General features: G+C 43.4%; 1 protein-coding gene across 3 annotated transcripts in view; it reads left to right on the forward strand.

Annotated features, from left to right (window-relative positions):
* The window catches only part of ATP9A (ATPase phospholipid transporting 9A (putative)), a 97,262-nt gene that overhangs the window by 31,366 nt on the left and 40,325 nt on the right, over nt 1-25,571 (forward strand). For 2 of the 3 annotated variants that reach the window (XM_081011074.1, XM_081011072.1), the window contains exons 4-14: nt 3,734-3,842; nt 11,513-11,571; nt 12,305-12,356; nt 14,489-14,583; nt 14,942-15,022; nt 15,487-15,562; nt 16,565-16,641; nt 17,659-17,819; nt 18,513-18,655; nt 19,837-19,949; nt 22,194-22,406. In XM_081011074.1, the coding sequence (XP_080867200.1) occupies nt 3,734-3,842; nt 11,513-11,571; nt 12,305-12,356; nt 14,489-14,583; nt 14,942-15,022; nt 15,487-15,562; nt 16,565-16,641; nt 17,659-17,819; nt 18,513-18,655; nt 19,837-19,949; nt 22,194-22,406 (1,179 nt within the window). The remainder of the gene's footprint in view (nt 1-3,733; nt 3,843-11,512; nt 11,572-12,304; nt 12,357-14,488; nt 14,584-14,941; nt 15,023-15,486; nt 15,563-16,564; nt 16,642-17,658; nt 17,820-18,512; nt 18,656-19,836; nt 19,950-22,193; nt 22,407-25,571) is intronic. The other variant, XM_081011073.1, reaches the window with a different exon arrangement.

Below are 25,571 nucleotides of genomic sequence, written 5' to 3' on the forward strand. Positions count from 1 at the left end.
CAAAGTTGATAGCTCAGTGAAGATGTCAACCCAGGGCATCTTCCCAGGAAGATTCCAAGCCCAATTCAAAGTGTTGGTGCTGACTTTTAAAGCCCTAAACGGCCTCAGCCCAGTATACCTGAAGGAGCATCTCCACCTCCATTGTTCTGCCCGGACACTGAGGTCCAGCGCCAAGGGCCTTCTGGCGGTTCCCTCCCTACGAGAAGCCAAGTTACAGGGAACCAGGCAGAGGGCCTTCTCAGTAGTGGTGCCCACCCTGTGGAACACCCTCCCACCAGATGTCAAAGAGAAGAACAACTACCAGACTTTTGGAAGACATCTGAAGGCAGCCCTGTGTAGGGAAGCTTTTAATGTTTAACTAACCACTGTATTTTAATACTTCGTTGGAAGCCGCCCAGAGTGGCTGGGGAAGCCCAGCCAGATGGGCGGGGTATAAATAATAAATTATTTTATATTATATATGAAGCAACCCACCAAGTCTAGATTTAAATGACAAACTAGGCTCTGTCCATGGGAACTTGTTCACATTAAACCATTGTTTGCTTTTGTTTTTAATATTACTTAATATGATGTTCAGACAGGTTTGCTGTGCGGCAAATCTGTGTAGTTTTCCCAGAAGGTTTTATTTTAATTTTAAGCCAAGGAGGGTAGCTTTAAATTTGATTGGAACAGTGTGGTGTCTTTGTCTGAATTGCACCTCCCTGAAACCTGTTAGAGCAATTAATTAATTGGTTTTCCAAATTGTCTTGTTTTGCACCATCCTTTTATTTTAACTCCTTTGCACTTTGTTGGCTTTGCTAGTCATTGGGAAGGGCAGGAAACAAATTCAAGGTAGCTACTGGAAGCCCCAGCCACGAGCTTTCTGAGATTTCAGAAGACTTTGCCTGCACCCTTTCAAGCATACCTCTACAGCTGCGAGGACAAGAAACTTGAACCCGTTTAAACAAAAGCCAAGATTCTTGTGATCCCGAATTCTGCGGCCTCATTTTATATATGCCATTGTGTCAACAATCGGGTGCTTGCCTGTAGCTGCACTGTTTCATTTGTTATGGCTTGGGAAAGAGAAGTTAGAGGCTAGTTTTTGCAAGGCTGGCTTGCAAACCTATAAGGCCATTGTGATTTGCCCCACATCACACGAACCATTGAAATTCAGCATGTGAGCGGCCAGGGCTATATATAAAAGGCCTTTTGTTCATTGCAGGCTGCTAATGCAACCATTTTGGTATAGAATAGCAACTTGGGATGGCTTAGTGAAGCAGAACATGAAGGGGTTTTTTTTGGGGGGGGAAGGAGTGATTATTTGAAATCCTTGATTGGCAAATGCATATAGATTATTTATAAAAAAATATATACCGCTGTATCATAAAAATACATCACAGCGGCTTATCACTTTGTGTGTGTGTTGCCTGTAGCAATAACAAGCTATGTTTTTGGACTCTTTATCAGAATGCTAATTAAAAACAATAGTTTGAAATGCTGCAAAACATTCAGAAGCCATGGTATATAAAGTCTATAAGTGCCAGAGGAGATTTCCATCTTTTTGGGGGGTGAGGGGGGCACATGCATGCCATGACAACTTGGTGCCCTCAAAGGAGAAATAATGAAATCCCTTAGGGCTGGCTTCATGCAGTGACTTCCAAATTTGTGCAGCTGTCCTGTATCCCCTCAGAAGGATTTGCATCTCTTTGCAAAGCGTCCCCAAGCCTTGAGGGCATGTAGCAATGCACTTCTGAATTAATGTTCATGAGAAGTTTTGTAAGGGATGCCCTGAAATTAGCCAGACAGATTAGTTTCCTTTGAGGAGGTATTGTGGCAGGTGGGTAGGGCTTAATTTCATTTAAGTAACAAATTATAATTTCATGATACAAGTAAGGAAAAGAAATATTAGGAGACATGTGTGCCAACATTGAGAATGTTCTTTTGGATATTTTTGTGCATTGGTTTTTTTAAAAAACAAAACAAAACAAGGAATTCCTCCAGACCAGGGGTCAGCAACGTTTTTCAGCCGTAGGCCAGTCCACCGTCCCTCAGACCTTGTGGGGGGGCCGGATTATATTTTGGAAAAAAAAATTGAACAAATTCCTATTCCCCACAAAGAACCCAGAGATGCATTTTAAATAAAAGGACACATTCTACTCATGTAAAAACATGCTGCTTCCCAGACCGTCCGCAGGCTAGATTGAGCAGGCAATTGGGCCGTATCCGGCCCCCCAGCCTTAGGTTGCCTGCCCCTGCTCCAGACTGTCAATATTTTGCAGGAGGGATTCGAATGCTTATGCCAGACCCTCCAAGTGTCCCTATTTTCCAGGGATGTCCCTGATTTAGAGAAGGTTTCTGATTTGATCCTGGAATGTCCCGCTTTTCCTTAGGATGTCTATATTTTCACTGGAGAAATGTTGGAGGGGATGGAATTATCTGACTCTGGAGCCCTCTGAAGGCAATCCTGAATAGCGAAGGGTGGTTTTTTTTAACATGTTTAATGTTTTATTATGTTTTGATATATGTTGGAAGCTGCCCAGAGTGGCTGCAGCAACCCAGTAAGGGGTGTAGGGTATAAATAGTAAAATTATCATTATGGAATGGGATGTCCCTATTTTCATCAGAGAAATGTTAGAGGGTATGTTACTCTGGAAATTTAGGTTTTTTGCAATGTCAGTGGATTAAAGCACTCTGTCACCCTCATATAACAAATGCGATTCTTAAAAAGAAACAGACTAAAAGAAAAAAAATATTGAATAAACATAGTACAAAAAGATAATATGTTAAATAATTATATGTTTGTGTTGTTATTATAATATTTATTTATCCTGCCTTTTCCCTAGACTGGGACTCAAGGCAACTTACAGAAATTAAAACAATAAGGTTAAAATGCAGAAAGCTTTAAAACATATAGAGTAACTAAAAAGCAATTAAACTGTAATAGAATTAAAACAATATAAAATTACATAAAAAATAGAATACAAAAACAAATCTATTAAAATGCAGATAGTAAAAACAGCACAGCACTATAGAAAGTCCTTTCCTTAAAACTAGTCTATTGCCAAAAACATGCTGGAATAAAATAGTCTTCACCGGCCAATGAAGGACATCAAGGCGTTTAACATACATTGAGTGCTAAGAATCTCAGGGCGGATTATATAAATATATAACCAAGTAGTCCTTAGTCCTGGTAGCTATCATTCGACCCTTTCATGACAAATGATTACCAAAACATTCAGTTTATAAATGTGCAGTCAGCTTGCAGATACATAAAATCTACACCCTTTTTGCACATAGGAACATAGCAGAGAACTGACCTGAAAAGTGTGTAATGAACAAATGGCTAATGGAAAGATGTATAAATACTCCACAACCAAATCAGGAATAAGGCAAGATGAGTGCTCATTGTCGTATAATTTAATATCCTCATAAACGTTGTGCAAGCAAATCAGGATAGATGTTCAATAAATAAACAAACAGGTCCTCTGGAGCTGCCCAAGTACTTAAAACATGAAGAAAGTTTAGCTTTAAGGTTTTGTGGAGCTCCTTTTTAAATTAAGACACAGCTCAATGCTTAGTTTTCTCCATAGAGTCTGACAATTTTAATGAAAAGTGTCACCGTATATCATCTGGTAGGCCGCACACTCCAGAATGTATTCCCGACATTCAGTGGCTTTCCATGCACTGAGTGGGAGTTCCTTGGGCTTTTATCCACACATTTTCAATGACCCCTCTCCCTCCCGCTCTCTCCTAGGGCTTTGTCCTCGCCGTTACCATCATCCGCGAGGCTGTGGAAGAGATCCGGTGCTACATGCGTGACAAGGAAGTGAACTCGCAGATCTACAGCAAGCTCACAGCGAGAGGTCAGCTATTTGGCTCCAGCTTTCTACATCTGCTTGCAGAGTCCCTTAGCTGACTGCCCGAACAGCAGGGAGTTGCAACTCAATCAAATGTTGCTGACAATTGGAGGAGCAAAGTTTCTGAAAGGGGGGTGGGGTTTGACTGGGGGGGGGGGGAAGGCTGCCAAGCACACAGGCACATGGCTTAGCAAGTCCCCTCTGCTTCATCTGGCCCTGGCAGAGCATCAGAGACTCCTGATGACAGTACAGATAAATTTCCAGCTACAATTGGGCAATAAGTTCTCAGGGAATGGGAACCTTCCACATATTCAATGCATATTAGGATGTGGCCAGTTACTCAGAATAATTATGGCGTATGTTGTATCGAAGGGAAGAATATGAAGGAGTTCCTATTTTTGAGATGATGGCTGCTACAGCCACATCCATTTTATAGATTATAAGCGATAGGTGGTCTGAATTTGTTGACTATCCTAATCCTGACTTGGATCTTTTCAGAATGGGAATGCGTGTTGCAAATTAGGCATGCAACCTAATCCCATTCATGTTTGTTCAGAAGTAAGGCTCCTTGGGTGAAATCCCATTGTGAGCATCCGCTAGCAGAATGGGCTTAAACTCCTGCACCAGGACTCTCCCTCCCTCTCCTCCCTCTTGCAAGCTGCATGCTGACCAGATTTGCTTTGGAGAGTTGGAGGACCCTGTAGATATATAGGGTTATTGGGGGTGGGGGAAGCTGGAGGACGAGGAGGAGGATGAGGAGGAGAGAACGTGCCATTTAAAAACGATTTAATATGCCCAAATCTAGACCACTTTTTAATTCCTAGGGTGTAGAAAGCACACTCCTATGAAATTATGCAAATATTGCTATGAGGGCTGTCACCTAAATGGAGATGCTTGAGACTCGCTCCTGGACAATTACAATAATAGGGATCCTGAAGTACATGAAATTCACAGAAGGGGGTCTACCTCCAAAAGGCTTTTCTAAGTACCAGGAGCCCTTGCAAACAGCATGAAGTATTTTGGGATGACTCATCATATGTCCTATTACACTTCTCACAAGAAAATTTCCCCTTCCTCCTCCTCCTCCTCCAGCTCCCCCACCCCCAAATAACCCTATATATCTGGCTTATTTGAAACAAGTCACAGTTAACCGCAGTTCAGGTTTCAGGTGAAAGACTAAACTATATGACATCTAATCATGGCCAGTGGCCAACCCAAGGGAGGAAGTTCCAAAACTTTGCTTGCTCTCTCCTCCCGCCCACCAACTGCTTATATATAGAGTATACCTCTCCCTTCTAGCAATGACCTTTTTTTCTGGAGCAGGTGTTTCAGGGCTTTTTTTGACACAACCTTGATGGCAGAAAGTGAGGAGGAATTAAAGAAACTTTTAATGAGGGTGAAAGAGGAGAGTGCAAAATATGGTCTGAAGCTCAACATCAAAAAAACGAAGATCATGGCCACTGGTCCCATCACCTCCTGGCAAATAGAAGGGGAAGAAATGGAGGCAGTGAGAGATTTTACTTTCTTGGGCTCCATGATCACTGCAGATGGTGACAGCAGTCACGAAATTAAAAGATGCCTGCTCCTTGGGAGAAAGGCGATGGCAAACCTAGACAGCATCCTAAAAAGCAGAGACATCACCTTGCCAACAAAGGTCCATATAGTTAAAGCTATGGTTTTCCCAGTAGTGATGTATGGAAGTGAGAGCTGGACTATAAAGAAGGCTGATCGCCGAAGAATTGATGCTTTTGAATTATGGTGCTGGAGGAGACTCTTGAGAGTCCCATGGACTGCAAGAAGATCAAACGCATCCATTCTTAAGGAAATTAGCCCTGAGTGCTCACTGGAAGGACAGATTGTGAAGCTGAGGCTCCAATACTTTGGCCACCTCATGAGAAGAGAAGACTCCCTGGAAACGACCCTGATGTTGGGAAAGATTGAGGGCACAAGGAGAAGGGGACGACAGAGGATGAGATGGTTGGACAGTGTTCTCGAAGCTACAAACATGAGTCTGACCAAACTGTGGGAGACAGTGGAAGACAGAAGTGCCTGGCGTGCTCTGGTCCATGGGGTCACGAAGAGTCGGACACGACTAAACAACAACAACAACAACAACATTTGCATCTGATTGTTCTGCTGCTATTTTGAGTGGGGGGTGGGGAAGGATATGATGTGAACTAGCTGTGCTAGAAGAGAGAAGTGTTCTCTATGTATAAGCAGTTGGTGGGCAGGACTTGTTTCAAACGAGCCAGATTCATAACTCATGGTTTGAAGTTGGCTTTTTTGGTGTCGTTGTTGTTTAGTCGTGTCCGACTCTTCGTGACCCCATGGACCAGAGCACACCAGGCACTCCTGTCTTCCACTGCCTCCTGCAGTTTGGTCAAACTCATGCTGGTAGCTTCATGAACACTGTCCAACCATCTCATCCTCTGTCGTTCCCTTCTCCTTGTGCCCTCAATCTTTCCCAACATCAGGGTCTTTTCCAGGGAGTCTTCTCTTCTCATGAGGTGGCCAAAGTATTGGAGTCTCAGCTTCAGGATCTGTCCTTCCAGTGAGCACTCAGGGCTGATTGGTGATAAACTGTAATTAAGCTGAACCGAAGTTTGTCAGATTCAGATGATATACTAAGCCAGCGATGGGGAACCTGTGGCTCTTGATGTTGTTGGGCTCCCAGCTCCCATCAGCCCCAGCCAATGTGGCCCATGGTCAGGGATGATGGGAGTTGGAGTCCAGCAGCTTCTGGAGATTCCCCATCCCTGTGCTAAACTGTGCTCGAGGGTAGTCAGAGGTGTGGCCTTGGACCTGGGATAGCTCAGTTAGTAGAGCATGAGTCTCTTAATCTCAAGGTTGTGGGTTTGAGCCTCATGTTGGGCAAAGGATTCCTGCATAGCAGGGAGAGTTGGACTACATGACCCTCGTGGTCCTTCCCAACTCCACAAAACTATGATTTTAAGCTTGTGATGGGCAGCGGAATACCATAACTGGAGAAACGGTAGGATGCAAGTATAATTGAAAATATGATGTGGCAGCCCCAAATCTTTTCAAATTTCCCTTCAGTTTACTGGGCTGGTTATGGGAGAGGGTGAAATAGAAGTAATTGTATTGTGAAAATGTGACAACTTTCTTTTACATTTAATTTTATATTGGGCAATCACAGCTTGTTATCTTTATGACTTGTTTTACTGCTACCTTTTGAGGCAGCAAAGAGGAGCTTTGCAAATAGTTTCAAACCATCTGTATAAATCAGATTCGGGTTTCCTATTCATCCATCCATCAACCCAACTTTGCTATTAAATTTGCAGGCCAGATTTCTGTTTTGATACTCACTAGGCTGTTGATTTAAAATTCCAGAGTTGTTTTTCTTTTCTTGCTTCCCCTCCTCAACCCCCTTTCAAGATTACAGAGCGTAGTAAGGGAGAACTACATAAAAAAACCAAAACCCACCCTATGAAATGGAAAGAGACCTCCTGCCAGCAGAGTGCTCCTTTGATACAGATCACTGGCATTTACCAGCTGTATCGAAAAACAATATTTTCCCAAACCTTTTGTGCTCTTATTTTTGCAAGTTACAGAGCGCAAGGCCACCTAAAAGCCAAAAGCGTACCAAAACAGATGAAAACTGTCTTGGGTATGTTTTGATTTGTTCCTGGGGACGTTTTGTTTTGATTTTGTGTTTGCAAATGATATGCATCCCGGTCACTGAGGAGCTCAGGGCTGCAGTGAGCCATCACAGATATGTCTCCGCTGAGAGTTTTATATAAAGAGGGCATTCCCCGTTGCTAGTGCTGGTTACCTTTGCAGTGTCAAGGATCACGTCAGAGAGGTCTATATAAAGAACCCGAAAGCAAACAGCTAATTGGCAATACCAGTTGCATTATCAGTTTTATCTTGGTGCCACTTTTTCATACTGTAAAGGCGCAGTGCTGCCATTAATGGGATGTATTAAATTTTCACTTCCGTAGTATTATTATTTTGCAGTTGTGGCACTTGGATCATCATGAACCTCAGTTGACTCTCTTAAAAAAAGTTGGTATGCATAGCTGGAAATTAAGACTGGAATGACATAGTTGCTTGCCTAATTTGGATAATAATAATAATAATAATAATAATAATAATGATGGTTTGGACTATCACAGTTTAATAAGCTGTGATATACACGTGCTTCATCCTTGTGCAGCCACTTTTCTCTTCCCTTCTCAACACAATTAACTCTGGAAGTCTTCACCATAGCATCCATTGCATTGGAACTGGGAAGCTATGATAAAAAAATCCTTCCAGTAGCACCTTTAAGACCAACTAAGTTAGTTCTTGGTATGAGCTTTCGTGTGCAAATTTTTTTTTGCACACGAAAGCTTTTTGCACACGAAAGCTCATACCAAGAACTAACTTAGTTGGTCTTAAAGGTGCTACTGGAAGGATTTTTTTATTTTGACTATGGCAGACCAACACGGCTACCTATCTGTAACTGGGAAGCTATGGTTAAGGAAAAGCCAGGATCTTAACCCTCTGCTTAATATGCCTTGTAACCATAGCCTTGTATACAACCAAGTTTTACTCGGGAGTAGGACCACTGAAATTAGTAGATCTAATTTAGTGATTCTTACTAATTTCACTAGGTTTACTCTGAGTAGGACTAATGTTGGGTGCAACCCATAGTTTCCTTGTTCAGCTATCATGGGGAACTAGGGTTTATTGAAGACTTCTGGGATTAATGGTGGTATGGCCAGAGGGGAAGAAGGAAGGGGCTGCATGCTCTGGCAGGTCCCCCTTTTTCAAGTCCTGAGGATCAAGGTTTGCAAAGTGCCTGCATGCCCATTTGGGGCCCAGCTATGTCTTTACCTAACAACACCAAAAGGATAACGTAAGACACAGTAGCATATCGGCAAAGCAAGAGCAAACAATAAACAATTAATGCAGCTTAATATATGAGCCCCTGATATAATAATAATAATAATAATAATAATAATAATAATAATAATAACTTTTATTTTTATTTATATCCCACCCTCCCCGGCCAAAGTCAGGCTCAGGGCGGCTAACATCACATATATAACATTGGTATAAAATCAAACAATAATTAAATTACCTCCTAAAAACAGGTCAGAATCAAATTAAATTCTAATTACATGGCTTTCTGCAGGGTTAGGGTTGGGAACAGTAAGTGCTCAACTGCCCAACTGTTTACGCTGATCTTATATGGGCCTATGAGAATGCAACAAGGAGGTGCAGTGTGTGTGTATGTATGTATGTATGTATGTGTGTAAGACCGCCCAATGTGTGCACATTCAACTCTCCCTGAAAAGAACATTTGAGTCACACAGCCAATATTTTGCTGCTGTGCAGCGTTGGCCAGCAGTTGTGAGCGAGAGGAATTTGTTAGAGCCTTTTTCTCCCCCTTTTCCTCTTTACCAGTGAATCGATATTGTTGCAACTGTTTCCCCATGACTTAGTTTTGCAATTTGTAGCAATCATTACAGCATCAAAGGAAGTCTGTGGCTTTTATTAGCAGAAGCCAGGAGGCACTTTTGTTAAATGTGCTGTTTGTCACCAGCACAGCAGGGGTTTAGAAGTAGTTTCAGTTGTTTCGCTCAGGAGTCGGGACACTGGGCATATGTCCAGCCGAGGCATAAAAGTGTTTTAAATCCGGGGCAACTCCTGTTTTGGCCTAATGTGTCCCTTAAGTTGGGTGCAAAGAGCTAGCTCTGCCTTTGTGGAATGAAGTGGAAACCACTGGTGATGATGGTGGCGTCCTGTTATAAAGATGCTCCATGATGTTTGGTTGTTCTAAAAGGGACTTTTGGAGAGCCTAGGGCTTGCCGATCAGAAGGTCGGCGGTTCGAATCCCCGTGACAGGGTGAGCTCCCATTGCTCGGTCCCTGCTCCTGCCAACCTAGCAGTTCAAAAGCATGTCAAAGTGCAAGTAGATAAATAGGTACTGCTCTGGCAGGAAGGTAAACGGCGTTTCCGTGTGCTGCTCTGGTTCGCCAGAAGCGGCTTAGTCATGCTGGCCACATGACCCGGAAGCTGTACGCTGGCTCCCTCGGCCAGTACAGTGAGATGAGCGCCGCAACCCCAGAGTCGTTTGCCACTGGACTTAACGGTCAGGGGTCCCTTTACCTTTTAAGTGAGGGAATAAAGTTGACAAGCAGTACATGATTTCCTTCCTAGTGCAATGCCCTAAGATGCATGGCGCCTTCCTCTTTGCACCAGCACGGCATTGCACCGGTTGGGAAGATATACCAGGGAAGATTGGAGCCACAGAATCATACAATTTTAGAATTGGAAGGACCCCTGAGGGGCATCTAGTCCAACCCCCCTGCAAAGCAGGATTCTTTTTCCCCAACACGGGGCTCAAACTCAAGACCCTGAGATGAAGAGCTTCAGGCTCTTCTGACTGAGCTATGTCATTATTCTTTTTTAAGGCATGGGACCATAGCTAAGTGTCAGAGCATGTAGGTTGTATGCAGACGGTTACAGGTTCTAATCCTGGCATCTCCAGTTACCAGGATCAGGAAACGGGGAATGTGAACAGCCTGTGTGGTCTCAGAGAACTGGCAGGCAGAGTAGGCAAATAGGGTCACTCCTATATAGTATTAGACAGCTTCCTATTCTCCTATGGTGCATGAAGCCATGCTAACTTGTCATCCATGTGTTTTATACTTGACGACCCCGGTGTAGACCTGTAGGACCACTAGAATAATCTGGGGATGATTTTGCTCATGGGACTAGACCAGGGGTCAGCAAACTTACCGCACCTCGGGCTGGTGTCTCCAGCGCCAATTGTGCGGTGGGCCAGAGGGCGGGGGAGCGCGTGCCCATACGCGTGCGCACACACTATTTCCAGGTCGGAGGAGCACCGGAAATAGCTTGTGTGCATGTGCACGGGCCTCCTCCAACCCAGATGTGCACCGAAAATAATGCTTACGCATGCGCACAAGCTATTTCTGGTGCTCCTCCAATCCGCAAGTGGGCAGCCGCGCAGCGCAGTGCCGGTAAGAGCGGGTGGCGGGGGTCACTGCCGGCTGGATAAATGAGTCCCTCTGGCCTTATCCAACCTGCGGGCCTTAGTTTGGGGACCCTTGGACTAGACCCTGCAAAATATTGCAGGGTGGTGACCTGGAAATAGGATTTTTTTTTCATCGCCCCTACACTGCAGAGGGTCTTCATTCTGCTTTATGTTAAATAGTACCCACTTGCTGCTTCAGATGTCTTGTAAAGATATATCTCTTTACCTAGGCTTTCCCTGATGCATAAAATTGACTTTGGGTTTGGGGGTGGATTTTTTCCTTTTAATTCTGGTTTACTAGTTTTTGTGTTGCATCTCTGTTTTTAGGATGCTGTTTTAATTGTTTTTATATTATGTATGGTATACTGATTAAAATATTTTTAAATATTACGCTTTTTATAAATGCTTTTAAGTAAATAAAATGTAAGTTTAGATGTTAGAAATGCAGGGCAGGATATCAACATAAAAGAAGAAGAAATTTTAGTTGATTGATTTTTATTTTTTTGGAGGACAGTTTCAGTCAATCAACCACTTACTTTGAAGTTCTTTTAATGGCGCTGCAGTTTAAGGCAAAAATATTGATTCCACATATTTCCGAAATGTGCTACCAAGGTAAACAACATGGGAGAGATATGAATGTTATTAAAGTGTATCTTTCCCCCCACAACAGGTACAGTAAAAGTGAAAAGTTCCAGTATTCAAGTTGGGGACCTTATTATTGTGGAAAAGGTACATATGGATTTGTAAAGATTTTATACTTTTCTTATGACTTCTAGCAGCCTGGGAGGGAGAGCCAGCTTAGTCTGACATTGTACACTATCCTTTTTGTCTCTCTTTTCCTAACACTATTGACACTGAAAATGTACCTCTTCAGCTGAGCATTTTTTTTTTACCATTAATACTGGTTCCTGGCCTTCCAGGTTCCTGTGATTGATAACTTTAACTTTGCTTCACTGGGCTGCTTTTATTGCAATATTCTGTTGTTTTAGATTGTGAACCGCCTTGACATTTCATTTTGAAATGGAAGGAGGCATATAAATTCTCTTAATACATAAACACCCTAGCTTAAATGTTTCAAAGTCTTTAAAGTAGTAATGCACAGCATTATCATAGAAACAAGGATAATATTTTAATAAAATATGCGGAACTGCTCTTTATATTTTATAACACCCACCCATGTTGTTAACTTAATTAATAATATGGGGTTAGACCAGCAGGTGCAGCTTCCTTTATGTGATCATAATCGTGTGGAGGATAATAGCCAAAAAAGTGCTTTTCTTAACCACTCTGTTGCACCAGTTAATATAACCAGAGCCCCGCCAGGTGAGACCAAAGGCCCAGCAAGCCCACCATTTCAGTGGCCAACAAAAGGCCTATGGGATGCCTAGTTTACTAAGCAGTGACTAGTAGCCATTGATTGTATGCTGAACACTCAAAACCCACCTTCCATCTCTCAAAACAGAACCAGAGGGTCCCTGCTGACATGATCTTCCTCAGGACGTCAGAAAAGAACGGTAAACATCTGGAACCAATAGTGAAAATGATCTTTAATGGTGGTTTGTTGTTGTTTTTATGGGACAAAAGAATCGTTTTGAAAACGTAACCCAAGTGGATACGATTTTTAGGCTTAGCATGTCTGCCCGATTCAGAGGCTCCTTTTTCGATAGCGTGGCTACTGTCCTTGTTTTATCGTTTGTGATCGTTCAAACCATAGCAATTAGTTTATCCTGTAGGGTGTCCTGTTGCGCGAGGTCAGGCAATGCGAGGATAAAGGAGATTGATGCTGCGCACCGTCGCTCACTGGGAGCCTCATACTGGCTTGTCTTTTAACATGTGCCACCATTTATTCAGAGTGTGAAAAATGCATCCTTTAAAACCGATAGATAGATAGATTATATATATTATATAAGCGGTCATCCTGGGGTTCCTTCTCATGTTTATTTTCTTGGCCCCCAAGAAGAACTGCAAGAAAAGAAAAGACTTGATTTAAAAAAAAAAAAAAGCTTGCATGGTTTTGCAGACACTGGGACCCTGTCTGTGTGCAATAATATTTATCAAGCGGACAGCTGCCGGTAGCAGTGTTTATTCAAGTGCAGTCATATTACAGTCTTGGTGGCCGCGGTCAAATTGTTTGTGGGTCATACGGAGACAATGACCCAGATCAAAAGTGCAGTGGGGAGGCACACATGGAGCCACCCCAAGCACTGGAGCAATTGGGTTGATAGGCTTGCAGTCATGCCAAAGAAAGAGAGAGATGATGAATAGGAAAGCCTCTGCTCACATCACACCCCTAGTGGGATACTGGCTTGGACGAATTATGCCTAGTAGTTTTGCTTCCATTTAGTGTGGATGGGGCCAGTGTGGATGGTCAGAGCTAATAGACTTCAGCGTTGGAGAATGCCAAGTAAATAGGGTCCTTCCCGCCATGCTTAACACCAGCCTTCTCCAAACTGGTTCCCTCCAAAAAATTTGAACTACAGACTCAGCTACATTAGTCAATTTATAACTTTATAAATGCATTATAACAATGTGACACCAGGTGGCGCCGTGGAGCTGAAATCCGAAGTCAATGATAATTTCCATTGTGAGCTTTTATAACTTTTTAAAAATAACTTTTTAAAATAGCTGTGTAGATCCAGCCTACAACACCTATCAGCCCCAGACAACATAGCACAAGTCACCCTGTTCTAGGCTGCTGTTCTAAGCTCTTGAATCTGTGCAGCACATGCAAATCAAGCAAATTACGTGGTTTTTGCTTAATTTGCACTAGGAATGTGCCCGGCATTGCTTGGGAATTCTAAGAAACATTTTTTGAAGCCTGCTTCTTGATCTCGGGAGTCGTCATTCAAAATCTGATTGCTATACATTTTGACACCTGATAAGATGTTGTAATAAGACAAACAACTTTTCATAATGTGTAGATTTAATCAAATTAAATCTTGTCTGCAAATCATGGAGGAGGAGGAAGGGGCAATGAAGGATTCTGGCTCATGGTTCTGTTTTGTTATAAGAACCAATGGCATGCCACATGAAACAAGATGGTGTATCCTTCTGGTGTGGTGCTATTCAGTAAGAGTGTTTAAACTGCACAGAAAGCTCTCATACCAGTTCAGTCTATTTGTCCATCTAGCAGTAGCTCTTATGAATCTTAGGGAGAGGTCTTTTGTCCTCTCAAGCTCTCTGATCCATCTTACTGGGTATGCCAGGAATTGAACACAACCAGATGAAGGTTTCATTTCTGGAATAGAATGGTACCTCGGTTTACGAATTTAATCCATTCTGGAAGTCCGCTCTTAAACTGAAACCATTCTTAAACCAAGGTGCGCTTTCCCTAATGAGGCCTCCTGCCACCAGTGCCCTTCCACCATTTGGATTCTGTTCTTAGACCGAGGTAAAGTTCGCAAACCAGGACACTACTTCTGGTTTTGCGGAGTTCGTAAACCGAATCGTTCGTAAACAGGACTGTTCTTAAACTGAGGTACCGCTGTATCTTTATAATGCAGAGTTGGTCTGTCAACAGGCCTGGTGCCTGAGGCCAGCTCCAAGGTCTACTGGAACACTCTCTCCCTAAATATGTAGCTGCCTTGGAGATGCAGTTTGAAGAGCAACCACCAAAGCTCCATTAACACAGATTTAAAACCCACAGGGTCCTGCTTTCTACGTACGGATCAGCTGGATGGTGAAACAGACTGGAAGTTGCGCCTGCCTGTTAGCTGCACTCAGAGGCTGCCCACTGCTTCTGTACGTAAAGTTTTCTAATTTGTCGTTTTTAACCATTGCCCTCTAAAATGCAGCCATTAATTTTTAAAAAACCAGGGACACAGTTCACAGTGGCATGTATTTTCCTGCAGCTCCAATGAGATTGATGGCATCTGTAAAAAACAAAGTATGTTGAAGCATTCTCTAACCATGATAGTCAATTAGATGGAAAGTTGGTGTACATATTTCACTAATTTAAAAGAAGTTTCCTCTTCATCTGCCCTCTCCTGCTTCCCCCTCCTCAGAAGCACCTATCATTTATTTGAAAAAGAGGACTTACTTCAAACAGCAATGTTTTTAACTCGTCGTTGTAACAACTCATTTTTATCCTTCTCCATAGGACCTTCTCCAGATCCGATCATACGTGTATGCAGAGGAGCCTAACATTGACATCCACAACTTTGTTGGCACTTTCACTAGAGTAAGTGGTTGCTGTTGGGCAAGAAATCTAAAAACCTCTTAAGAACCCTGGGGTAGTGGAGACAACCTCCAGATTCTTTCAAAAGAGGTTGGAGATGTTCAGTGTGTTGCGAGGATCATACAACATGACTCGCAGAAGTGCCTTGCGCTTTCTAGGACAAATAAGTTGCTGTTCTTCTGTAGCAAAACATTACAGTGCAGAGTGCTGCTGTTCAGGGTTCCAGCCAGCCAGCCAGCCATTCATTCCCTTTTCTAAGGTATTCCATTCCATTGCTCTTCACCTTAGTTTTCCACCTCCCACGATCATGTTCAGGTCTCATTAAGCTATTCCCTCTCACCCCAATCACACACCACACTTGGGGTTCCACCCAAACTTTTTTTCTGACTTGCATTTCCCCAAGCTTGTCGATACCTCCCCCATGTGTTGATAGTGCTATTTTGACCTATTTTTGGTGACTCTTTCAGGAGGACAGTGACCCTCCAGTGAACGAGAGCTTAAGCATCGAAAACACCCTGTGGGCCAGCACAGTGATTGCTTCAGGTAAGGCCAGAGTAAATGTTGAATGTCTCTGGGAGTATGTTAGCAATTTTTTAAAACTCCCTTTGCAATTTAAATAATCATCTCTTGTCAGTGGGAATTAGTGGCTGGGATGAAGTTCCCCACTTGTCCTAACACCTCTAGGGACTTTGAGCTGACGTCTAATTACCCCTCGAACATTTATAGATGAGAAAGCCTTTGGAATTCCAATAACCTTTGGGCAAAGCATCCCCTGCTTGAATAACACTTAATTGCTCTCAATATTGACATTTGAAATCTGTAACAGAAAGGGTGTCAAAGAGATTTTAAATGGAAGCTAGGGTAAAAGATCTCCAAATAAAGGCTACCCCCTGGTTTGTAGCTCTGTAAGAGAGCATCTTGTAAAAGCAAGACCAGATGTGTTATGCATTAAGGGCAGGGAGTGGAAGAGCTCATTAATATATGGAAGAGCCTAATATCTAATATCCTCCATGGAACCACAACTCCCATTAGACCCAGCCAACGTGACCAATGGTTGGAGCTGATTGGAACTGTAGGAGAAGGGCATATGTACCCTTACTTTGGTCTAGTAAATGCATTTCAAGAAAGAGCTATTTTTTTTTATTCCTGCTAGGGCAGCTTGTGCATCTCTCCCTTAGAAAGCTTTGTGTTTAGTTGAGGCATTAAAAGGTGCATCTGATTTGATGTCAGTTTGGTACTTGCTGTCAAGGTCTGACAGCACTCAAGTGCTGGTATAATTTTGGACACTCAGCAGTGTTCAAGGGGAGAAATCCCATGGTGTGAAGTTGAACCTGAGCCCAATGCTCAGTGCCATGCAATGCAGGAATCTCAGCTAAAGCATCCATGACAGATGGCCATCTAACTTCTGCTTAAAAACCTCCAATGAAGGAGAGACCACAACCTCCTGAAGGAGTACATTTCCACGTGTCCACTTTCCGTTTTTTAAACAACTATTTCCTTTCCAATTGGTATCAATCTGGAATCTGAATCTTTTTGTTTCCTCAGGAACGGTTGTGGGAGTTGTTCTGTACACAGGGCGGGAGCTGCGTAGTGTCATGAACACTTCAAATCCACGGAGTAAGGTAAGGAGAGATTTCTTGGTCCGCTCTACTCATTCTCATCTAGCAGACCCAGGTTTCCCAGCTTTGACCAGTCCTGACTTGCAGGATTTGTACTTGTATAATGGGTGTGTTTGTCACCTAAGTGAGCTGTACCCCTAAAAATGCAGTGTGCGAGCTGACATTCCTTGATGGGGTGGCTTTGCACATTATGGCTCCCACATGGCAACCAACCCAAACAGCTTCTTGGGTCTTCGATATTAAGGGCATTGTAGCCTTCAGGTGCTTGGCCTGAACATGGAAGGGCCAAGATATGTAAAGGAAAATAAGGACCAAGCCCTGCTCTACTCCCCATGTTTGTGTGGAGAACCGACGCAAGCTTGTAAGTGGTTTTGCCTGAATTACAACCCTCCTCATGAACAGGCCCCAAATACTTGGAAGACCACCTTCTTCCTGATAGACCCTCTTGGGTGCTAAGAGTAGCAGAGGGGGCTCTCTTGGTCATTCACCGCTCTCAGAAGCCCTGGGGGTGGAGGCCTGGAAAGGGCATTCTGGTAGCAGCCCCTAAGTTGTGGAGCTCCCTCCCCACAGAGGTGTGTCTGGCACCTTCATTGTACAGCTTTTGACAAATGCTGAAGATTCACCTCCTTACCATGTCTTTTGACGTTTGAGATGTTTGTTTTTTAGGATCTACCTTAATTCTGTGATTGTAAGTTGTTTTCAGTGTTGGGTTTAAATTGCCTTTACCTACCCTGGGAACTTAGGGCGGAGAACCCGGTTGTTGTAGTACTAGTAGTTGTTGTTCAGAGTTCCCAGTCGCAAGGAGGTTTGTGAGTGCGTTCAAGCCAACATACTTAGAAACCCTCTTCAGAGAGGGATGAGTCCAAGTTCCTTATGAGACGGGGAGGGGAATCTACGCAATATCTACTTTCTCCACACCTCAGGGTGTGACTTTGCTCAGCATGGACTACTGAGAGTGAATAATAGCCCATCACTGTTGTGTGTTGCAAGAAATATCTTTGTTGCTGTTCTCCTCCTCAGATTGGCCTCTTCGATCTGGAAGTGAACTGCCTCACCAAGATTCTCTTTGGGGCCTTGGTGGTGGTCTCTCTTGTCATGGTCGCCCTTCAGCACTTCGCTGGCCGCTGGTACCTTCAGATCATCAGATTTCTTCTTCTCTTCTCAAATATAATTCCTATTAGGTATGATATTCTCCCCTCCCATTACTTTCGTTGTGTTATTCATAGCTTCTTATTTGCTTGGCCCTTACTTGAACTATACCATAAATAGCAAGCTGAGCCCGCTCCCTTATTCTGAGCACCATTAAAGCTGCGTTTCAGGAAAAAGCTGCTTTTAGAACTAACACTAAAGAGTAGGATTCCACATGTAATGCACCTGTGGCCCAGTTCAGACATCATAACAAACCATGGTTTGTTACACAGATGAGGCAGCATGAGCTCAGGCATGTGTGCATTGTCCTGCCCTTGTGCACAAAATGATATTTTAAAGCTTCCATATTTGGTAATAAACCAAACAAGGCCTGGATGGAATAACACATGGCTGTTTGCTGCTAACGAGTTATTGGGTGCTTTACATTTCCACTTGCACACAAAGTGGCAAACCACGGTTTACAGTGTCCGTACCGGGCCTAGGAGTGGAATTCTGAGAGTTTGAGCCTTCAGATAAAACAATTTCATGAATCATGAAACTCACGTGAAACACTGCATGCTAATTTCATATGTACAAGGGATGTTTTATGTGGGGGAAGTTGACCGACATACTCAATTCATGGGGCCACAGAGGAACTTGGGGGGAGGGGTTGATTTCAATCAGAAAAACTGTACAGGAATTGTTCCTCAGTTGTTTTCCCTGCTGACTTTCTCACCTCTCTACAGTTTACGTGTCAACCTTGACATGGGGAAAATAGTTTACAGCTGGATGATCCGGAAGGATTCTAAAATTCCTGGCACTGTAGTCCGATCTAGCACAATCCCAGAGCAACTTGGAAGAATATCCTATTTACTTACAGATAAAACAGGTATGTTAGAGAGAGACCTGGTTTTTATTTATTAATATTATTCTTATTTTATTTTCACTACTCTGGGAAACTTTTTTCCCCCAAGGGCAGGATACAAACCTTTTTAAAAAAATGAATACAGTCTTTGCAGGGAAAGAAGTCATAATGTACATCTTGCATAGCTAAAGGTTATTGTTAGAGGCAAATGAAATGATAAGTAACAATAGGAAAGGAGACTCTTGTAATGGTGTGCTGGTTTATTTTATTATTACAGTTGTACCCCACCTTTCCTCCAAAGGGCTCAAGTGGTATACAGGGTCCTCCCTACTTTCCACATTATCCTCACACCAACCCTATGAGGTAGGCTAGGCTAAGAGGCAGTGACTGGCCCATGGTCACCCAGTGAGCTTTGCAGTTGAGAGGGGATTTGAACTCTCGTCTTAGCCTGAAAATCTAAGCACTATGCCATGCTGCCTCTTAAAGTGGTTGTGTGGGTATATGTGTAGCTGATGAAAATGCAAGATTGTAAGAGCAATTGTGTGGGAGCTTGATTTATGTTTTAAGGTAGGGGTGTGTGTGTGTGTGAATAAAGACTTCTTTTAATTTTTAGAATTGCAGACTGATAGAAGATTATTGATACATACAGTCATACCTTGGGTTGTGAATGTGATCTGTGCGGGAGGCATGTTCGCAACCCGCAGCGTTCGCAACCCGCTGCGCCATGTCTGCGCACACACGTGATGCGATCCGGCGCTTCTGCGCATGTGCAAAGCACGAGTTAGTGCTTCTGTGCATGCGCGAGCGCTGAAACCCAGAAGTAACCCGTTCCGATACTTCCGGGTTCGGCACGGTCTGTAACCCGAAAACACAAAACCCGCAGCGTTCGCAACCCAAACGCTGCACATGGCTATTGTGCTGTATTATCTGTGTTTAGATTTTCTTTTATTCATAAATGGTTTAGAATATGTTTATGATATATTTACATACCTGGGTTGTTGTAGTTGTTCGATCTGTTGGTTGTAAGTGGTCTGTAAATGTCTCAAATTAGTAAAATAAGTAAATAAAAATGAAAGGAGTGTGGCCTTTCTCTTCTTCATAAATGCGATAGCATGGGTATGTGTGTGTGTGTGAGAGAGAAACAGCCATTTCCACCTTTTTGCACTTACTTGGGTCTTGACTTTATAATTCTGCACTTGTTCCAGGGACCCTGACTCAGAATGAGATGGTTTTCAAACGCCTTCATCTCGGAACAGTTGCTTATGGACTAGACTCCATGGATGAAGTTCAGAGCCATATATTTAGTATATATACACAGGTGAGCGCCACACAATGTCAGAATAAAAATGGCAATCCATATTCTTCATGTAGTTAACCCAGATTTTCCCTTTTCATTGAGAATTCAGTAAGTTGTTGTTGTTGTTGTTGTTGTTGTTGTTGTTGTTGTTGAATAGTTGAATAGTTGTGGTCTCGCCTTCGCACAATAATTGAAAGCATGAAAAGTAGATGTGCAGGTCCCTTTCCCCTTCTGTCCATGCTTTCATGGTACTGAGCAAGGCAGTATTCAGGCAGCTCAATGTATCAAACTGTATTCAAAACCCAACTTTAACTAATACAGCTTTATTTAAGAATGAGGAAAGCAGCCCCTAACCACATTAAAGAGAGCTTCCAAGCAAGTATAAGTTTAAATATAATTAAAAGGTTAGATTCTTTGGTAATTGGAAGCATTTGCTGGCCATGATTCATTTAAACTGTAGTTCTGATTCATTGCTCTAATTATTGTTACCATGCTATGCCCTTTGACCTGGAAGTGAAACTTCTGTCCTCTTGACACAAGAGGTTAACAGAGCAGGAAACTGGATGGCTATATGTTCCCCCTGTGGCCAGCATAATTTAGTAATTGTAAAATTACCTGGAAGGTCCGATGCAGACTCTAAAAATAGTATTAAAAATCAAAACGATCAGCTTTCTACCTACCTCTATGCTGACCCATCTGTTTTTTCTTTCTCAGTTGGCTGTGTGTTTACGAACATAAAACCCTGTTCATTTCAAATTATCCATCTCTCGCTGAGCAAAGGAATTTCACTGAAAAGACCTTTATGGGGCTGAGTTTTAGAGGCCAAACTGGTGGAGGGATCTTTAAGAAACCTACTTTTCCTGACCAACTAGGAAAACTTAGGTACAGTTGTCTCACGTCAGGAATCTCCTTTATTGCTACAAACTGGAGTGGGCAGAAGGCAAACTGGGATCTAATGGTCAATCTTTAGGTGATTTGCAGATTGGTAGGAATTTATGACTCCCATTTTTTAATTATTTAATAATAGCAATAAGAAAAAGAGGGTCTTCCGCCCCGCAAAAACTAGACTCAGAGTTTGTGACGTAGTTTGCCTTTGAATTGTTGCCTTTCTATTACCTCTCTCTCCAAGTTGGAAACTAAGAGTCTTTAATTTCAATAGGTCTTCTCTGAGTAGAATGTAACTGAATACCACCTTTCAATGACACAAGGGCAAATTGTATTTATTCCATAGAATTTTATACACTGCTTGATTTAAAAAAACAACAGAAAACCCTCAAAGCAGTTTACAAAAGAAAAACAACAACATGTATGGCAAAGGTGATGCCTGGATTTGCCCTAAATTAGGCTGCTGAAGGAAAGTTTATGAGAAGATCTGAAGTGCATTTTTATGCAATGAGGACTGTGGGCTCGGTTCTGATACTGGGAAGACGCTCCTGGGCTAAGCACATACTCAGAGGCACCCTCTTCCCTAATTCTAGCCTCTCCTGCCCCACGTACCTCCAAGCAGCTATTTGTACCTGGCTCCAGTAGGTGGGCTTCAGGAGTCTAGTAAGTCACTTGGGGACTCTTGTGTATCAAGCAGCTAATACAATAAATAAACAATAATAATCCATAACAGTAGCAAGAAAACAGAGTTCCCACAAGTCTGCTTCCTTTCCAGATTCAGGTAAAAGTTTCACAATAGGTTTCATTGGCATGGAAGCATTTAAAAATATTCACTTGATACTGATTTTGAGAGTCCATTGTGTTTTGGAGGAGAGGGCATTGGTTTTGGATATAGATCTGAATTCAAATCCTGGTTTGGAATCCCCACTGAGCTGTAGAGGGTTTGCTCAACTTGGTCACTTTCAGCCTTAGTTCCCTGTCTTTCAGTGACTCATGAGCAGGCCTGATGAGGCAAGGTGAAGCACACAAGCTCTTGTGAGGGCTTCTAGACTGCAGAGAATGCGGAATATGTGGCCTCCACATGTTGTTGAACTTCGGCTTCCATCATTCTGGAGCAATGGCCTTAACCACATGCCATTGATGTCAGTTGTCAGCGTCTTGCCAGTCCCTGACACCAGGTCCTGGCTTGCAGTGGCCGTGGTGACCTATTTTTGCATTCTTCAGCATATTTTTTGCAACCAAATTTGTATTTGCTCATCAAGGATCTCAGCCTGTATTCCTAGGCTTCCTACCCTTCCCCTGTGCAAATGGCGAGTATTAATGAAAGCCAGGTCTTTTTTTCCCTAGCTAATATAATTGTGCTTTATCCTCTTTTCTTAGCAGTCTCAGGAGCCACCTGCTTTAAAAGGCCCCACCCTGGCTACCAAGGTACGGAAAACCCTGAGCAGCAGAGTCCACGAGGCAGTGAAAGCGATCGCCCTCTGCCACAATGTGACTCCTGTCTATGAATCGAATGGTGTGACGGATCAGGCTGAAGCTGAGCGGCACTATGAAGATTCTTGCAGGGTGTACCAAGCTGCTAGTCCTGATGAGGTAAATTGTGCCTTGGAAATGATGGTTTGACTTCCTGTAAACTGTTTGTTGAAATGCAGCTATTGATATATTGCTAGTCGGTATCTGTGCACAGCTGTTAAATTTCAGACAGCATCAGGGATGGAAGATTTGATGGTATTTAGAAGAATAATAAGGTAAAGGTAAAGGGACCCCTGACCTTTAGCCCAGTCATGGCTGACTCTGGAGTTGCGGTGCTCATCTCGCTTTATTGGCTGAAGGAGCCGGCATTTGTCCACAGAAAGCTTCCGGGTCATGTGGCCAGCATGACTAAGCCACTTCTGGCAAACCAGAGCAGTGCACGGAAACGCCATTTACCTTCCCGCCAGAGCGGTACCTATTTATCTACTTGCACTTTGATGTGCTTTCAAACTGCTAAGTTGGCAGGAGCAGGGACCGAGCAACGGGAGCTCACCCCGCCACGGGGATTCGAACCACCAGCCTTCTGATTGGCAAGTCCTAGGCTCTGTGGTTTAACCCACAGCTCCACCTGCGTCTTCTTTAGAAGAATACAATTTATCTAACCCTATAGAAAAAGGAGCTTCTAGTCTATACCATCAATCCTGCCCAGACTGCCTTGCCATTGTTTAGAAAATGCACAAATGACAATTACAAAATAAACAAAATGTACAAGAAGCTCATTTCCTTTTAAAAGCAAATTCTTAATGGGTGATTTTTATGTCTCATACTTTGCCCTTCCTCTTATGAAGGCTCAAGGACCCCAAAATGGAACATTAAAAGCAAAAGTAGAGCTGTGGAATGAAGCAAACAATACAGTAATAATCCACATTAGATTATGGTATACAAAATTCGTCACTCCTGCCGTGCTCCAAAGCCCTGCCACAATAAATAGGTCGTAAGCAGGTCAGGAGGGGCAGCGGGTGGTGCTGTGGGTAAAACCTCAGTGCCTAGGACTTGCCGATCGTATGGTCGGCGGTCCAAATCCCCGCAACGGGGTGAGCTCCCATCGTTCGGTCCCAGCTCCTGCCCACCTAGCAGTTCGAAAGCACTCCAAAGTGCAAGTAGATAAATAGGGACCGCTTTCTAGCGGGAAGGTAAACGGCGTTTCCGTGTGCTGCGCTGGTGCTGGCTCGCCAGCTGCAGCTTCGTCACGCTGGCCATGTGACCAGGAAGTGTCTTCGGACGGCGCCGGCTCACGGCCTCTAAAGTGAGATGAGCACGCAACCCTAGAGTCGGACACGACTGGCCCGTACGGGCAGGGGTACCTTTACCTTTAAGCAGGTCAGGACAAATAAATAAGACATTATTGAGCATTGTGTGGGGGACAAATCTGATATCTTTAAAGGGAAGGATGATAAGAATCTGGCTCAGTTTTGAGGGGGGATGCAATTGGCACAGCAAGCGTTAAGCAATATGAAATACACATATCATTTACACTGTCTCAGCTCTGCAACAGATGGTTGCTGAGTAAGAGCTGGACGCTTCCAGGAACCTTCAAATACAAGATGCTATGAACCAGCAATTCCCTAAGGGTGACTCCACAAAAAGCCTCTTTAATATGCGTCCAAACTCCGCCTTTGAAATCCTATAGCAATAAAAGATTGTTAAGGCAGGAAGGTCAGTTTACCCTCCGAATCGGAACAAAACCTTGGAGGTGTGTTCCTCCCCCCCACCTCCACCAAACTTTTGAACAGCAAGGGTAATTTCTACCAGTTGGCACAGAATTCATTTCCTGAAACACAAAGCAGGATTTCCTAGATTTGTTTCCTGTATGCATTCCTGGGCAGAGACTCCTGAAAGCATCTTTATTGAGAGATCAGTTACAGCCTCTGGGGCTCTGTGCTCCTGTCAGGTTGAGGCCATACAGTAACAGAGAGGGGAAATGTAATAGGTAGAATCAGATCAGAGATAACTCGCCCGGGAGGAATCCTGGCAATCTGGCCTTTAACCCTGACGACACTTCGCTGCGCTCAAGGATGTGAAAGAATGTGCAGATCAGATGTGCTGCCAGCAGCGGCAGTCCCTGGGACCAGGCAGCCCAGTAGAAGCGTGGGGCAGCGACTAATGACAAACAGGGGTCCATTTTTCTCTCTCTCTGATTCTGAAGTGATTTTAATAGCCTTTTATCTTTTGGTTTGACGCAATTCAGTGAACGGAAAGCGTTAACGCTCAGTCGGATGAGCTGGGGAGTTGCGGAAGGTTGAAAATTCGTAGAGAGCAGTAATTCATAAAGCGTAGTAACGATCCACTTTTGCCCACCGAAGTCCTACTCAGAGTTGACCCATTGATCTCAATGAATGAATGAATGTATGTTTATTATGAACGGCCAAGCAGCCAGCATACTAAGAAATCAATGTTATGGAGTTTGCAGGGCCCATTAATTTGAATGGGTCTACTCTGAGTAGGACTAGGATTGAATGAAACCCAATATTGTTTCATGCTCATTGTTTCCCTGGGTGGAAACTCTGGGACGGTTTTATAGGATCATGGTCTCTGTCCTTGTCTGCCCCCCCCCACCTTGTCCCCCCATAGATTGTTTACAAATATGCAGGTTGAGTGGGCAGGCAAGCAAGTCCCTTTAAACTGGAAGAGTTAGCTCTTCAGCAGCAGCATTTTTCAGAAACAGGACCACAATGGTACCTCGGGTTACAGACGCTTCAGGTTACAGATGCTTCAGGTTACAGACTCCACTAACCCAGAAATAGTACCTCGGGTAAAGAACTTTGCTTCAGGATGAACACAGAAATCGAGTGGCGGCAGCAGGAGGCCCCATTAGCTAAAGTGGTACCTCAGAACATTTTCAGGTTAAGAACGGACCTCCGGAACGAATTAAGTTCTTAACCCAAGGTACCACTGCACTTCCAAAACTGCTTCAGCTCCAAATTCCCAGAAGTTTCTCTTTTCTAGGGTAAGTGCCATTCTTTTTCCCAGCTCAAAGTCCAAAATCTTCCTTTTAGCTCCCACGTAGGCCGGTGGGTGTAACATTCCTAGCTAAGAGTAGTAAATATTGCATAATACGGTAGAATGTTTGGAGCGTTTAGTATTTGTAAAGCAACCTGGTGAGGTTTTTATTCCTATATTTCTGTTTGAGGGCAAAGGCTCCGATGTTGGCTTTCAAGCGCTGCTCGTACCTCATTCTCATAACCGCTATGTGTCTTCTATTTGCCTCTTGTGAAAGTAAATGAA

Source organism: Podarcis pityusensis, assembly GCF_964106645.2.
Source record: "Podarcis pityusensis genome assembly, chromosome: 6".
NCBI classification, from domain to species: Eukaryota; Metazoa; Chordata; class Lepidosauria; order Squamata; family Lacertidae; genus Podarcis; species Podarcis pityusensis.